A 15369-nucleotide genomic window follows, 5' to 3' on the forward strand; every position below is an offset into this window, starting at 1 on the left:
GCGTAGTGTATAGTAGTGTATAGTATAGTGTAGTGTATAGTGTAGTATATAGTGTAGTGTATAGTGTAGTGTATAGTGTAGTATATAGTGTAGTGTATAGTGTAGTGTATAGTGTAGTGTATTGTGTAGTGTATAGAGTAGTGTAGTACACTAGTACAGCACACTGGTGGGTTAGCGAGCCAAGCAACAACATTTGCACTCTGGATACCGTGACATTTCGCCAGCAATCACAACAACCAGCTTCATCAGGCGACAGCCACATTTGTACATTGATTTATTTACACAATCTAACCCGGCTGATATCGGTTCGCCGAAAACCAACAGCGTCAAACTATGAAAGTACCGCGGCATCGCGGGAGCGGCCGATGAAACTGGCCGGGTTTGGGGAGAAATAAAAAACCGGGACGCTGACGGGGCGCACGAAGGCTCACGGCGTTGTACACGCCTCGTGACGCCGCTTGTTGCCCCGACAAAACAATATAATATAAACACGCGGAACTCCCTCTCCGTGCCGGACGTCGTGACGGACCGTGCCGATGTCGCCGCTCGTCGACCCCCGGCCACGCAAGGGCGAATTTAAATTCTCCCCCCACCCCCCACCCCCTTCTCCCTGGCTCCCTGGCACGACGCCCGGTCGCCTCCCGTCCAGAGGCACAACGCCGGGGGAAAGCGCTGGGAGGTGAGAGACCGTCGCGAAGACTAAAATAAAATAACAAAAACACTGCGTCCGGTTAACGGAGAGCTCTTTCGTAAAACAAAATTCCCACCCCCACCCCACCCAAAAAAAAAGTGAAAAGCCAAACTCGGGGCACCGATTGTAACCGGCACGAGGCAAATGGCGGAGCACGGCAAGGTGGAGCACGGCAAGGTGGAGCACGGCAAGGTGGAGCACTCTCGCTCCCCCCCCCCACCCCGAGCCGCTTCTCAAAAATCTTCCTCCCTCGCCTCGTCGTCATCTTTGTCTTTGAAAACCTGCGGGGGTCGGAATAAATTAGAGAGACGGTGACCGACCCCACCCACCCCCCCCCTGGGGTGGCCAGAAGCGGATCGCTCACTCAGCCTAAGCAGGAGCATCGGTGATGTGGGCGGACACTCGCTCACCGCCCGCTCGCTCACCGCTCACCGCTCGCTCGCTCACCGCTCGCTCACCGCTCACTCACCACCCACCCCCCCTCACCGCGTAGTCGTAGCTTCCAGCTCCGCTGTCTTGGTGCTGAGGCTGCGGTGGCAACTCGTGCAGCCCCTCATCCGCCTTGTTGCCACTCTCTAGCGTTAGCAACTACACACGGAGCATCCCCACAACACGCACAGTGTGTGGTGAATCTGTGGGTCTCTGTGTGGTGAGTCTGTGGGTGTCTGTGTGGTGAGTCTATGGGTCTCTGTGTGGTGAGTCTGTGGGTCTCTGTGTGTGGTGAGTCTGTGGGTCTCTGTGTGGCGAGTCTGTGGGTCTCTGTGTGGTGAGTCTATGCGTCTCTGTGTGGTGAGTCGGTGGGTCGCTGTGTGGTGAGTCTGTGGGTCTCTGTGTGGTGAGTCTGTGGGTCTCTCTGTGTGGTGAGTCTATGGGTCTCTGTGTGGTGAGTCTGTGGGTCTCTGTGTGGTGAGTCTGTGGGTCTCTGTGTGAGTCTGTGGGTCTCTGTGTGGTGAGTCTATGGGTCTCTGTGTGGTGAGTCTGTGGGTCTCTGTGTGGTGAGTCTATGGGTCTCTGTGTGGTGAGTCTGTGGGTCTCTCTGTGTGGTGAGTCTATGGGTCTCTGTGTGGTAAGTCTGTGGGTCTCTGTGTGGTGGGTCTGTGGGTCTCTGTGTGAGTCTGTGGGTCTCTGTGTGGTGAGTCTATGGGTCTCTGTGTGGTGAGTCTGTGGGTCTCTGTGTGGTGAGTCTATGGGTCTCTGTGTGGTGAGTCTGTGGGTCTCTGTGTGGTGAGTCTATGGGTCTCTGTGTGGTGAGTCTGTGGGTCTCTCTGTGTGGTGAGTCTATGGGTCTCTGTGTGGTAAGTCTGTGGTACTCTGTGTGGTGGGTCTGTGGGTCTCTGTGTGAGTCTGTGGGTCTCTGTGTGGTGAGTCTATGGGTCTCTGTGTGGTGAGTCTGTGGGTCTCTGTGTGGTGAGTCTATGGGTCTCTGTGTGGTGAGTCTGTGGGTCTCTGTGTGGTGAGTCTATGGGTCTCTGTGTGGTGAGTCTGTGGGTATTATTTTGGCAATCGTCATCAGGAGGAGAAAAGAGGGGGATGAAAGCCGCTGAAGCAGCAGGCTGTTTTAAAGTTTTAAAGTTGGGTGTAGCCCAAGGGTCATAAACAAAGTGGGCACAACTTTACCGAAAGACCCAAAGAAAATGAATTCCTGCAGTCACGAAAGCTTTAGGTCGAGTCTAACTGTGTCTCTGTATATACACTACACTACTATATACTACACTATACACTACACTACACACTACACTACTATACACTACTATACACTACACTACACAGAATACGGAGAGAGACACGGATGGACTGGGCCTCTGTGTCCTGGCAGTGTGCCACTCACGGAGCCACGGTCGCCCTCCGCGTTTCTCCGCGGTGCCTTGGGGAGCGTGGGGGGATCCTCCCTGCACGCATGTGGGTAGTGGGGGGGTGGTGGGGTAGTGGTGGGGGGGGGCACAGCGGCAGGTCGTCACACAGACGACCCCGCGGGCACCGCCGACGTCCGCCCGACGTCCGAGAGAAGCGAGCGACTCACGAGGGGTCCCAGGGCTCGTGACGACGCTGACGCTGACGCTGACGGGGGTGGCAGTAGAGCAGCAGCAGCAGCAGCAGCGTGGCCACCAGGGCGAGGGACACGGCGAGGATCGCGGCCCAGCTGGCCCGGCCCGCCGCCGCTGCCGCCGCAGAATTCTCTGCGTGGCCAAACGGTCCCCCGCGTGGCGTCAGCGTGCCGCCGTAGCACGACGACAACCGCCGCGATGACCACACGCGCCAGGCTAGGCGCCCTTTGAGGCTCGCGGTGCTTGCACCCGGGCGTTGCGGGTCGAGGGAGCGAGACGGAGGGACGGACGGAGACAAAGTTCCCCCGTGAAGGCCACGGCGGACTGTCGGGGCGGGTGCCGTTAGCGAGTGTCAGCAGCTGAGAAGGCCGTGATTGTGACAAACGAGGGGATGGGTGGCCAGAACAGGGACACACACACGCACACGCACACACACACGCACATGGACACACACACACACGCACACGAACACACACACACGCACACGGACACACACACACACACGGACACACACACACGCACACACACGCACACACACACACGGACACACATGCATGCACACGGACACACACACGGACACGCACACACGCACCAACACACACACACATGTACACGGACACACACGCACCAACACACACACACGTACACGGACACACATGCACCAACACACACACACGAACACACACACACACATGCACACGGACACACACACACGCACACACACGCACACACACATGCATGCACACGCACACGGACAGACACGCACACGCACACACACACGCACACGAACAGACATGCATGCACACACACACGGACACACACACGGACACGCACACACGCACCAACACACACACACACAATGACACGGACACACACAAAGCAACACACACACGTGCACGTACACGGACACGCACACACACACACGTACACGGACACACACACATGCAACATTCAGAGATGCGAACAAACCTGTTCGTGTGTCCAGTTGCCTGTTCGGACCGAAAGTCGTGAGTTCAACCGGCGTGCAACAGACGGCGGTGGTGGCATCTACATCTGTAGAACGTGAAGAACCAGTGGCATTTACATCTGTAGAACGTGAAGAACCAGTGGCATCTACATCTGCAGAGCGTGAAGAACCAGTGGCATCTACATCTGTAGAACGTGAAGAACCAGTGGCATCTAAATCTGTAGAACGTGAAGAACCAGTGGCCTCTACATCTCCAGAAGGTGAAGAACCAGTGGCATCTACATCTCCAAAAGGTGAAGAACCAGTGGCATCTACATCTGCAAAACGAGAAGAACCAGTGACATTAATATCAACAGAATACGAAAAAACAGTGACACGTACATCTGTAGCACGTGAAGAACCAGTGGCATCTACATCTACAGAACATGAAGAACCAGTGGCATCTACATCTGTAGAACGTGAATAACCAGCGGCATCTACATCTGCTGAACGTGAAGAACCAGTGGCATCTACATCTGCAGAGCGTGAAGAACCAGTGGCATCTACATCTGCAGAGCGTGAAGAACCAGTGGCATCTACATCTGCAGAACGTGAAGAGAACGTCAATAACCAGTGGCATCTCCATCTGCAGAACGTGAAGAACCAGTGGCATCTACATCTGCAGAACGTGAAGAACCAGTGGCATCTACATCTGCAGAGCGTGAAGAACCAGTGGGATCTACATCTGCAGAACGTGAAGAACCAGTGGCATCTACATCTGCAGAACGTGAAGAACCAGTGGCATCTACATCTGCAGAGCGTGAAGAACCAGTGGCATCTACATCTGCAGAACGTGAAGAATCAGCGGCATCTACATCTGCAGAGCGTGAATAACCAGCGGCATCTACATCTGTAGAACGTGAAGAACCAGTGGCATCTACATCTGCAGAGCGTGAAGAACCAGTGGCATCTACATCTGCAGAACGTGAAGAACCAGTGGCATCTACATCTGCAGAGCGTGAAGAACCAGTGGCATCTACATCTGCAGAAGATAATGAGCTTTGGGTCTCCATGTGAGTCTATGGGTCTCTGTGTGAGTAGTCTATGGGTCTCGGTGTGATGAGTCTATAGGTCTCTGTGTGAGTCTATGAGTCTCTGTGTGAGTAGTCTATGGGTCTCTGTGTGAGTAGTCTATGGGTGTCTGTGTGAGTAGTCTATGGGTGTCTGTGTGATGAGTCTATGGGTGTCTGTGTGAGTCTATGGTCTCTGTGTGAGTAGTCTATGGGTCTCTGTGTCAGTCTATGGGTCTCTGTGTGATGAGTCTATGGGTCTCTGTGTGAGTAGTCTATGGGTCTCTGTGTGAGTAGTCTATGGGTGTCTGTGTGGTGTGTCTATGGGTCTCTGTGTGAGTAGTCTATGGGTCTCTATGTGAGTAGTCTATGGGTCTCGGTGTGATGAGTCTATGGGTCTCTGTGTGAGTCTATGGCTCTCTGTGTGAGTAGTCTATGGGTGTCTGTGTGATGAGTCTATGGGTCTCTGTGTGAGTAGTCTATGGGTGTCTGTGTGATGAGTCTATGGGTCTCTGTGTGAGTAGTCTATGGGTCTCTGTGTGAGTAGTCTATGGGTGTCTGTGTGAGTAGTCTATGGGTGTCTGTGTGAGTAGTCTATGGGTCTCTGTGTAAGTAGTCTATGGGTCTCTGTGTGAGTAGTCTATGGGTGTCTGTGTGAGTAGTCTATGGGTGTCTGTGTGAGTAGTCTATGGGTCTCTGTGTAAGTAGTCTATGGGTCTCTGTGTGATGAGTCTATGGGTCTCTGTGTGAGTAGTCTATGGGTGTTTGTGTGATGAGCCTATGGGTCTCTGTGTGAGTAGTCTATGGGTGTCTGTGTGATGAGTCTATGGGTCTCTGTGTGAGTAGTCTATGGGTCTCTGAGTGAGTAGTCTATGGGTGTCTGTGTGATGAGTCCATGGGTCTCTGTGTGAGTAGTCTATGGGTGTCTGTGTGAGTCTATGGGTCTCTGTGTGAGTAGACTATGGGTCTCTGTGTGAGTCTATGGGTCTCTGTGTGAGTCTATGGGTCTCTGTGTGATGAGTCTATGAGTCTCTGTGTGAGTAGTCTATGGGTGTCTGTGTGATGAGTCAATGGGTCTCTGTGTGAGTAGTCTATGGGTGTCTGTGTGAGTAGTCTATGGGTGTCTGTGTGAGTAGTCTATGGGTCTCAGTGTGAGTCTATGGGTCTCTGTGTGAGTAGTCTATGGGTGTCTGTGTGATGAGTCTATGGGTCTCTGTGTGAGTAGTCTATGGGTGACTGTGTGAGTAGTCTATGGGTGTCTGTGTGAGTAGTCTATGGGTCTCAGTGTGAGTCTATGGGTCTCTGTGTGATGAGTCTATGGGTCTCTGTGTGAGTAGTCTATGGGTCTCTGTGTGAGTAGTCTATGGGTGTCTGTGTGAGTAGTCTATGGGTCTCTGTGTGAGTAGTCTATGGGTGTCTGTGTGATGAGTCTATGGGTCTCTGTGTGAGTAGTTTATGGGTGTCTGTGTGAGTAGTCTATGGGTATCTGTGTGATGAGTCTATGGGTCTCTGTGTGAGTAATCTATGGGTCTCTGTGTGAGTAGTCTATGAGTGTCTGTGTGAGTAGTCTATGGGTCTCTGTGTAAGTAGTCTATGGGTCTCTTTGTGAGTAGTCTATGGGTGTCTGTGTGAGTAGTCTATGGGTGTCTGTGTGAGTAGTCTATGGGTCTCTGTGTAAATATTCTATGGGTGTCTGTGTGAGTAGTCCATGGGTCTCTGTGTGAGTAGTCTATGGGTCTCTGTGTGATGAGTCTATGGGTCTCTGTGTGAGTATTCTATGGGTCTCTGTGTGAGTAGTCTATGGGTCTCTGTGTGAGTCTATGGGTCTCTGAGTGAGTAGTCTATGGGTGTCTGTGTGAGTAGTCTATGGGTCTCTGTGTGAGTCTATGGGTCTCTGTGTGAGTAGTCTATGGGTCTCTGTGTGGGTAGTCTATGGGTGTCTGTGTGAGTAGTCTATGGGTCTCTGTCTGAGTAGTCTATGGGTGTCTGTGTGAGTAGTCTATGGGTGTCTGTGTGAGTAGTCTATGGGTCTCTGTGTGATGAGTCTATGGGCCTCTGTGTGAGTCTATGGGTCTCTGTGTGAGTAGTCTATGGGTGTCTGTGTGAGTAGTCTATGGGTCTCTGTGTAAATATTCTATGGGTGTCTGTGTGAGTAGTCCATGGGTCTCTGTGTGAGTAGTCTATGGGTCTCTGTGTGATGAGTCTATGGGTCTCTGTGTGAGTATTCTATGGGTCTCTGTGTGAGTAGTCTATGGGTCTCTGTGTGAGTCTATGGGTCTCTGAGTGAGTAGTCTATGGGTGTCTGTGTGAGTAGTCTATGGGTCTCTGTGTGAGTCTATGGGTCTCTGTGTGAGTAGTCTATGGGTCTCTGTGTGGGTAGTCTATGGGTGTCTGTGTGAGTAGTCTATGGGTCTCTGTCTGAGTAGTCTATGGGTGTCTGTGTGAGTAGTCTATGGGTGTCTGTGTGAGTAGTCTATGGGTCTCTGTGTGATGAGTCTATGGGTCTCTGTGTGAGTCTATGGGTCTCTGTGTGAGTAGTCTATGGGTGTCTGTGTGATGAGTCTATGGGTGTCTGTGTGATGAGTCTATGGGTCTCTGTGTGAGTAGTCTATGGGTCTCTGTGTGAGTAGTATATGGGTCTCTGTGTGAGTAGTCTATGAGTCTCTGTGTTAGTCTATGGGTCTCTGTGTGAGTAGTCTATGGGTCTCTGTGTGAGTAGTCTATGGGTGTCTGCGTGAGTAGTCTATGGGTCTCTGCATGATGAGTCTATGGGTCTCTGCGTGGGGCAGTGTCAATTCTCACCGATGACAGAGAGGTTGACCCTCCCCTCGAAGTTACCGTGGGGGAAGGTGACAATGTGACAGAGGAAGAGGCCCCCGTCGCCAGGACGCACGTCCAGCAGCTCCAGCGAGACGTCGCCGGGAGGCCCCCCAACGCGGAACCGCAGTCGGCCCGCGAGGGACGAGTTGGAGTACGCCGTGCCGTGCAGCGGGCTGAGCGTGGCCAAATTGGCCCCCGCCCAGACGTAGTCACGGGAGGCCTTCAGCCAGTTGGCCTGCACCACCACCACGGCCGCACCCCACAGGACGCAGCGCAGCAGCGCCACCTTCTGGCCGACCACCGCCGTGACCTGGCCGTCCGTGTCGACACCCACACGAGGGGCTGGGTGGGAAGACCACGCAGAGACCCATAGACTACACATAGAGACCCATAGACTACTCATAGAGACCCATAGACTACTCATAGAGACCCATAGACTACTCATAGAGACCCATAGACTACTCATAGAGACCCATAGACTACTCACGCAGAGACCCATAGACTACTCACGCAGAGACCCATAGACTACTCACAGAGACCCATAGACTACTCATAGAGACCCATAGACTACTCATAAGAGACCCATAGACTACTCATAGAGACCCATAGACTACTCATAGAGACCCATAGACTACTCACGCAGAGACCTATAGACTACTCAGAGACCCACAAGACTACTCACGCAGAGATCCAAAGAGTACTCATAGAGACCCATAGACTATCTTCTTTGGTAATTTCGGTAAAGCCACATAGAATGAGAATAAAATAATAAATTGATCAAATAAAATAACACAATAAAATTCTTACGACGTATCGGCCACAACACAAGCGGCCTTCATCAGGTGAAGGGACGAGACTGTCTGGAGGACAGTGCTGGTCTGAGCGTGGCTGTGTTCGCTCCAGCGCTGTCCTCCAGACAGTCTCGTCCCTTCACCTGATGAAGGCCGCTTGTGTTGTGGCCGAAACGTCATGAGAATTTTATTGTGTTATTTTATTTTATCAATTTATTTTATTCTCATTCTATGTGACTTTACCGAAAGAACCAAAGAAGATGAATCCTTGCAGTCACGAAAGCTTTAAATCGAAATCCATAGACTACTCATAGAAACCTATAGACTACTCACGCAGAGTCCCATAGACCACTCAAAGACCCACAAGACTATTCACACAGAGACCCATAGACCACTCATAGAGACCCACAAGGCTACTCACACAGAGACCCACTTCACACGCACAAAAATACCTCTCACTCATTCACCCAGCCACCCACTCACCCCCGGTGCTGTATGGTGGAGGGACAGAGACACACGACAGTGGAGACCACTCCCCTGCCTTCCACCGTGGCAAGTCGGCTACCATTCTCACGCGGACGCAGTACTCATCCTCACGTCCCGGCAGAAGCATCATTCGGTGTTGGTACCGGCATCCGATGAAGCGCTCCTGGCAGTAAGCATCATCATCATCAGTAGTAGCAGCAGTAGTAGTAGCAGCAACAGCATCATCATCAGTAGTAGTAGCATCATCAGTAGTAGTGTCATTGGTAGTAGCATCATCAGTATCATCATCATCATTAGTAGTAGCAGTAGTAGTAGCAGCAACAGCATCATCATCAGTAGTAGCAGCATCATCAGTAGTAGTGTCATTGGTAGTATCATCATCATCATCAGTAGCAGCATCGCCACCCACCCACTCAACCACACACATCTCCCGCCACAACCTCCCGACCCCCGTCACAACTCCGGCAACCTCTCACCGTGAGTCGAACGCCGCCTCTTGTTGAGATGTCAACCTGATGGTGATACTTCACGTCGTGGGCCACCAGCGCCCTCCACCCCCGCCCGACGGAGACCAACAACGACAGCTTCCGCACCTCCGGCTCTCCGTCGACCGCCGCCTCCAACTCCCCAGCCACCCCAGGACCACCGTCATCATGGCGGTCATCGTCACCGCCGTCACGGTCATCGTCATCGCCGTCGTCGTTGTAGCCATCATCGTCGTTGTCTTCATCGTCACCCACAACACCGCACTCCTCATCCTCACCACCATCGCCCTCCTCCTCGTCCTCCCCCCGCGTCAGTTTGTCGAGCCTCAGGGTGAACGACGGAGCGCTGAGCACAGCTGAGACACGGGAGAGGGGGGGTCATGGCGAGGGATGTTTGTGTGATCTCTCCCTGTCCTACAGAGTGAGTGAGTGGAGTTTGTGTGATCTCCCCCTGTCCTACAGAATGTGTGAGTGGAGTTTGTGTGATCTCCCCCTGTCCTACAGAGTGAGTGGAGTTTGTGTGATCTCCCCCTGTTCTACAGTGTGAGTGGACTTTGTGTGATCTCCCCCTGTCCTACAGAGTGTGTGAGTGGAGTTTGTGTGGTCTCTCCCTTTCTTACAGAGTGAGTGAGTGGACTTTGTGTGATCTCCCCCTGTCCTACAGAGTGAGTGGAGTTTGTGTGATCTTCCCTTGTTCTACAGAGTGAGTGGAGTTTGTATGATCACCCCCTGTTCTACAGAGTGTGTGAGTGGAGTTTGTGTGATCTCCCCCTGTCCTACAGAGTGAGTGAGTGGACTTTGTGTGATCTCCCCCTGTCCTACAGAGTGAGTGGAGTTTGTGTAATCTCCCCCTGTTCTACAGAGTGAGTGGAGTTTGTATGATCACCCCCTGTTCTACAGAGTGAGTGGAGTTTGTGTGATCTCCCCCTGTTCTACAGAGTGTGTGAGTGGAGTTTGTGTGATCTCCCCCTGTTTTATAGAGTGAGTGGAGTTTGTGTGATCTCCCCCTGTCCTACAGAGTGTGTGGAGTTTGTGTGATCTCCCCCTGTTCTACAGTGTGAGTGGAGTTTGTGTGATCTCCCGCTGTCCTACAGAGTGTGTGGAGTTTGTGTGATCTCCCCCTGTCCTACATAGTGAGTGGAGTTTGTGTGATCTCCCCCTGTCCTACAGAGTGTGTGGCGTTTGTGTGATCTGCCCCTGTCCTACAGAGTGTGTGGAGTTTGTGTGATCTCCCCCTGTTCTACAGAGTGTGTGAGTGGAGTTTGTGTGATCTCCCCCTGTCCTACAGAGTGTGTGGAGTTTGTGTGATCTCCCCCTGTCCTACAGAGCGAGTGGAGTTTGTGTGATCTCCCCCTGTCCTACAGAGTGAGTGTGTGGAGTTTGTGTGATCTCCCCCTGTTCTACAGAGTGAGTGAGTGGAGTTTGTGTGATCTCCCCCTGTCCTACAGAGTGAGTGGAGTTTGTGTGATCTCCCCCTGTCCTACAGAGTGAGTGAGTGGAGTTTGTGTGATCTCCCCCTGTCCTACAGAGTGAGTGAGTGGAGTTTGTGTGATCTCCCCCTGTCCTACAGAGTGAGTGAGTGGAGTTTGTGTGATCTCCCCCTGTCCTACAGAGTGTGTGAGTGGAGTTTGTGTGATCGCCCCCTGTCCTACAGAGTGAGTGAGTGGAGTTTGTGTGATCTCCCCCTGTCCTACAGAGTGAGTGGCGTTTGTATGATCCCCCCCTGTTCTACAGAGTGAGTGGAGTTTGTGTGATCTCCCCCTGTCCTACAGAGTGAGTGGCGTTTGTATGATCCCCCCCTGTTCTACAGAGTGAGTGGAGTTTGTGTGATCTCCCCCTGTCCTACAGAGTGAGTGAGTGGAGTTTGTGTGATCTCCCCCTGTCCTACAGAGTGAGTGAGTGGAGTTTGTGTGATCTCCCCCTGTCCTACAGAGTGTGTGAGTGGAGTTTGTGTGATCGCCCCCTGTCCTACAGAGTGAGTGAGTGGAGTTTGTGTGATCTCCCCCTGTCCTACAGAGTGAGTGGCGTTTGTATGATCTCCCCCTGTTCTACAGAGTGAGTGGAGTTTGTGTGATCTCCCCCTGTTCTATAGAGTGAGTGAGTGGAGTTTGTGTGATCTCCCCCTGTCCTACAGAGTGAGTGGAGGTTGTGTGATCTCCCCCTGTCCTACAGAGCGAGTGGAGTTTGTGTGATCTCCCCCTGTCCTACAGAGTGAGTGGAGTTTGTGTGATCTCCCCCTGTCCTACAGAGTGAGTGGAGTTTGTGTGATCTCCCCCTGTCCTACAGAGTGAGTGAGTGGAGTTTGTGTGATCTCTCCCTGTCCTACAGAGTGAGTGAGTGGAGTTTGTGTGATCTCCCCCTATCCTACAGAGTGAGTGGAGTTTGTGTGATCTCCCCCTGTCCTACAGAGTGAGTGGAGTTTGTGTGATCTCCCCCTGTCCTACAGAGTGAGTGAGTGGAGTTTGTGTGATCTCTCCCTGTCCTACAGAGTGAGTGAGTGGAGTTTGTGTGATCTCCCCCTGTCCTACAGAGTGTGTGAGTGGAGTTTGTGTGATCTCTCCCTGTCCTACAGAGTAAGTGGAGTTTGTGTGATCTCCCCCTGTCCTACAGTGAATGAGTGAGTGGAGTTTGTATGATCTCCCCCTGTCCTACAGAGTGAGTGAGTGGAGTTTGTGTGATCTCCCCCTGTGCTATAGAGTGAGTGAGTGGAGTTTGTGTGATCTCCCCCTGTCCTACAGAGTGGGTGGAGTTTGTGTGATCTCCCCCTGTCCTACAGAGTGAGTGAGTGGAGTTTGTGTGATCTCCCCCTGTGCTACAGAGTGAGTGAGTGGAGTTTGTATGATCTCCCCTTGTCCTACAGAGTGAGTGAGTGGAGTTTGTGTGATCTCCCCCTGTCCTACAGAGTGAGTGAGTGGAGTTTGTGTGATCTCCCCCTGTCCTACAGAGTGAGTGAGTGGAGTTTGTGTGATCTCCCCCTGTTCTACAGAGTGAGTGAGTGGAGTTTGTGTGATCTCCCCCTGTCCTACAGAGTGAGTGGAGTTTGTGTGATCTCCCCCTGTCCTACAGAGTGAGTAAGTGGAGTTTGTGTGATCTCCCCCTGTTCTACAGAGTGAGTGAGTGAGTGGAGTTTGTGTGATCTCCCCCTGTCCTACAGAGTGAGTGAGTGGAGTTTGTGTGATCTCCCCCTGTCCTACAGAGTGAGTGAGTGGAGTTTGTGTGATCTCCCCCTGTCCTACAGAGTGAGTGAGTGGAGTTTGTGTGATCTCCCCCTGTCCTACAGAGTGTGTGGAGTTTGTATGATCTCCCCCTGTTCTACAGAGTGAGTGTGAGTGGAGTTTGTGTGATCTCCCCCTGTCCTACAGAGCGAGTGGAGTTTGTGTGATCTCCCCCTGTGAGCCGAAGACACACACACAGGCAGAAAGAGTCACAGACATACACAGCGACACACACAGACAAAGATGACAAAGATCCTCCGTGTAGCCTGAAAAAGACCGTTGGGGCAAGTGCTGTTAGTGAGCACCAGACAGACACGGACAAAGAGAGACACAGAGAGAGAGACACAGAGAGACACACACACACAGAGACACAAAGAGAGAGACACAGAGAGACACACAGAGACACAGAGAAAGACACACACAGAGACACAGAGAGAGACACACACAAAGACAGAGGCATATGTACAATCTCGTGCCACTCACTTTCCATCAAGGGCAGGACTACAACGGCGACCCAGCGTGAGGATCGCGACGGCGAGGATGAGAAGGAGAATCTCACACGGAGGAGGTAGCGGTCACCGGGATCGTCCAGCGCCGAGGAGACGTCGCACCGTGTCTCCGTTGTGGAAGCGCAGACGGTCTGCCAGCGGGCTCGTCTGAAGCTGCGCAGACAGAGACACAGGGAGGAGTGGTGAGGGTGGTGAGGAGCCAGTGGGTGAGAGAGACGTGTGTGTGTGTGAGTGGGTTGGTGGATGAGTGGGTTGGTGAGTGAGTGGGTGAGTGGGTTGGTGAGTGGGTGAATGGGTTGGTGAGTGAGTGGGTGAATGGGTGAGTGGGTGATTGAGTGGGTGAGTGAGTGGGTTGGTGAGTGAGTGGTTGGTGAGTGGGTTGGTGAGTGGGTGGGTGAGTGGGTTGGTGAGTGGGTGAGTGAGTGGGTTGGTGAGTGAGTGGCTGAGTGAGTTGGTGAGTGAGTGGGTGAGTGGGTGAGTGGGTTGGTGAGTGAGTGGGTGAGTGGGTTGGTGAGTGAGTGGGTAAGTGAGTGGGTTAGTGAGTGAGTGGGTGAGTGAGTGGGTTGGTGAGTGAGTGGCTGAGTGAGTGAGTGAGCATCTCACAGTTTGCTCTGAACTGTGTATGTAACATTCAGGAACGTTGAGTTGGTCGTGGTCGTGGTGGTCGAGTTGATGGTGAAAGGATCAACAAGTGGGGGTCTATCCCCTCCATCCCCACTGGGAGCCGCTTCAACGGGGTCCCAGCAAAGGGTCGCCAGGAGGTCTCGAGACTCCAAACGAACATTCAGTGGGAACAGCGGAGCTGGGCAGATGGGGAAAAACATTCAAGAGTGCGTTAACCACTGCACCACCACTCCTCACTCACACACACAGTGCGTGAACCACTGCACCACCACTCCCCACACACTTCCACACACAGTGTGCTAACCACTGCACCACCACTCCACACACACACAGTGCGTTAACCACTGCACCACCACTCCCCACACACACACACAGTGCGCTAACCACTGCACCACCACTCCCCACTCACACACACAGTGCGCTAACCACTGCACCACCACTCCTCACACACACACACAGTGCGCTAACCACTGCACCACCACTCCACACTCACACAGTGCGCTAACCACTGCACCACCACTCTCCACTCACACTTACACAGTGCGCTAACCACTGCACCACCACTCTCCACACAGTGCGCTAACCACTGCACCACCACTCCTCACTCACACACACAGTGCGTGAACCACTGCACCACCACTCCCCACACACTTCCACACACAGTGTGCTAACCACTGCACCACCACTCCACACACACACAGTGCGTTAACCACTGCACCACCACTCCCCACACACACACACAGTGCGCTAACCACTGCACCACCACTCCCCACTCACACACACAGTGCGCTAACCACTGCACCACCACTCCTCACACACACACACAGTGCGCTAACCACTGCACCACCACTCCACACTCACACAGTGCGCTAACCACTGCACCACCACTCTCCACTCACACTTACACAGTGCGCTAACCACTGCACCACCACTCTCCACACAGTGCGCTAACCACTGCACCACCACTCCCCACACAGTGCGCTAACCACTGCACCACCACTCACCCCACAATCACAACCTGGCACCCGATTTATCGACCACCTCGGGCTCTGCTCACCGTGGCTGCTGCACGTGACGAGGTGGTGGAGGAGGAGGAGAGGCAGGATGAAGGGGAAGAGTAGGCCAAGTTTGTAGAGTTTCGACATCGCCATTAACCCCACACGCAGCCACGCGTCCGCCTCACCCAAGTCACGTGCTGAGGAAATCGATTCAAGGTTTAATTAAAAACTCGGATCGATTCCTATGTGGATAACAAATGCGAATCGATAGTGGTCAAAAATGTAGCCGAAGGCATCGATCCCTATTGAGACTGCATTGGAATTGACGTTGGTCGTGAGTGTAAAATGGAATCGAATACATTTTCGATAACATGGGAATTGATTATGGCGATTTGTTCTAACATAGGAATCGATCAAGCTAGTGATTTAAAGCGCATAGAATCGAATCCCATTGGGATACCTACCATGAGAATCGATTGTGTTAGAAAAGGAGAGCGTTCAGAATCGATTCCTATTGAGAATGAATCAGAATCAGAAAGGGTTTTATTCGCCATGAAATTTCACACCGACACGGAAATTACTTTGGCAGGATGGTGCATACATTCAACATATAGGAATCTAAAATCTTAAATAAGTTTTAAACAAGTCTTACTATAATAATAAGGGTTAAAAGTCTAACTAACACCAAG

At 52.4% G+C, this 15369-nt stretch overlaps 1 protein-coding gene across 3 annotated transcripts; it reads right to left on the reverse strand.

Annotated features, from left to right (window-relative positions):
• Positions 1 to 245: 245 nt before the first annotated feature.
• Positions 246 to 14895, reverse strand: LOC116937256 (uncharacterized). 3 transcript variants are annotated; one of them, XM_076061574.1, is made up of 11 exons: positions 14740 to 14895; positions 13662 to 13860; positions 13033 to 13211; positions 9326 to 9690; positions 8847 to 9012; positions 7591 to 7914; positions 3706 to 4020; positions 2712 to 3060; positions 2520 to 2580; positions 1178 to 1279; positions 246 to 972 (listed from the first exon to the last, which is right to left on the reverse strand). In XM_076061574.1, the coding sequence occupies exons 1-11, from the start codon at positions 14831 to 14833 to the stop codon at positions 925 to 927; spliced, it is 2202 nt and encodes a 733-aa protein (XP_075917689.1). In that variant the 5' UTR covers positions 14834 to 14895; the 3' UTR covers positions 246 to 924. The 3 variants fall into 3 exon arrangements, with proteins under 3 accessions (XP_075917689.1, XP_075917690.1, XP_032800220.2); XM_076061575.1 differs by having other exon boundaries at positions 3706 to 3789; positions 7555 to 7914; XM_032944329.2 differs by having other exon boundaries at positions 7555 to 7914.
• Positions 14896 to 15369: the final 474 nt, after the last annotated feature.

This window comes from Petromyzon marinus, unplaced genomic scaffold (assembly GCF_048934315.1).
Source record: "Petromyzon marinus isolate PM22_M1 ecotype Great Lakes invasive population unplaced genomic scaffold, UKy_Petmar_22M1.pri1.0 PM_G_Scaffold_37, whole genome shotgun sequence".
Taxonomy (NCBI): Eukaryota; Metazoa; Chordata; class Hyperoartia; order Petromyzontiformes; family Petromyzontidae; genus Petromyzon; species Petromyzon marinus.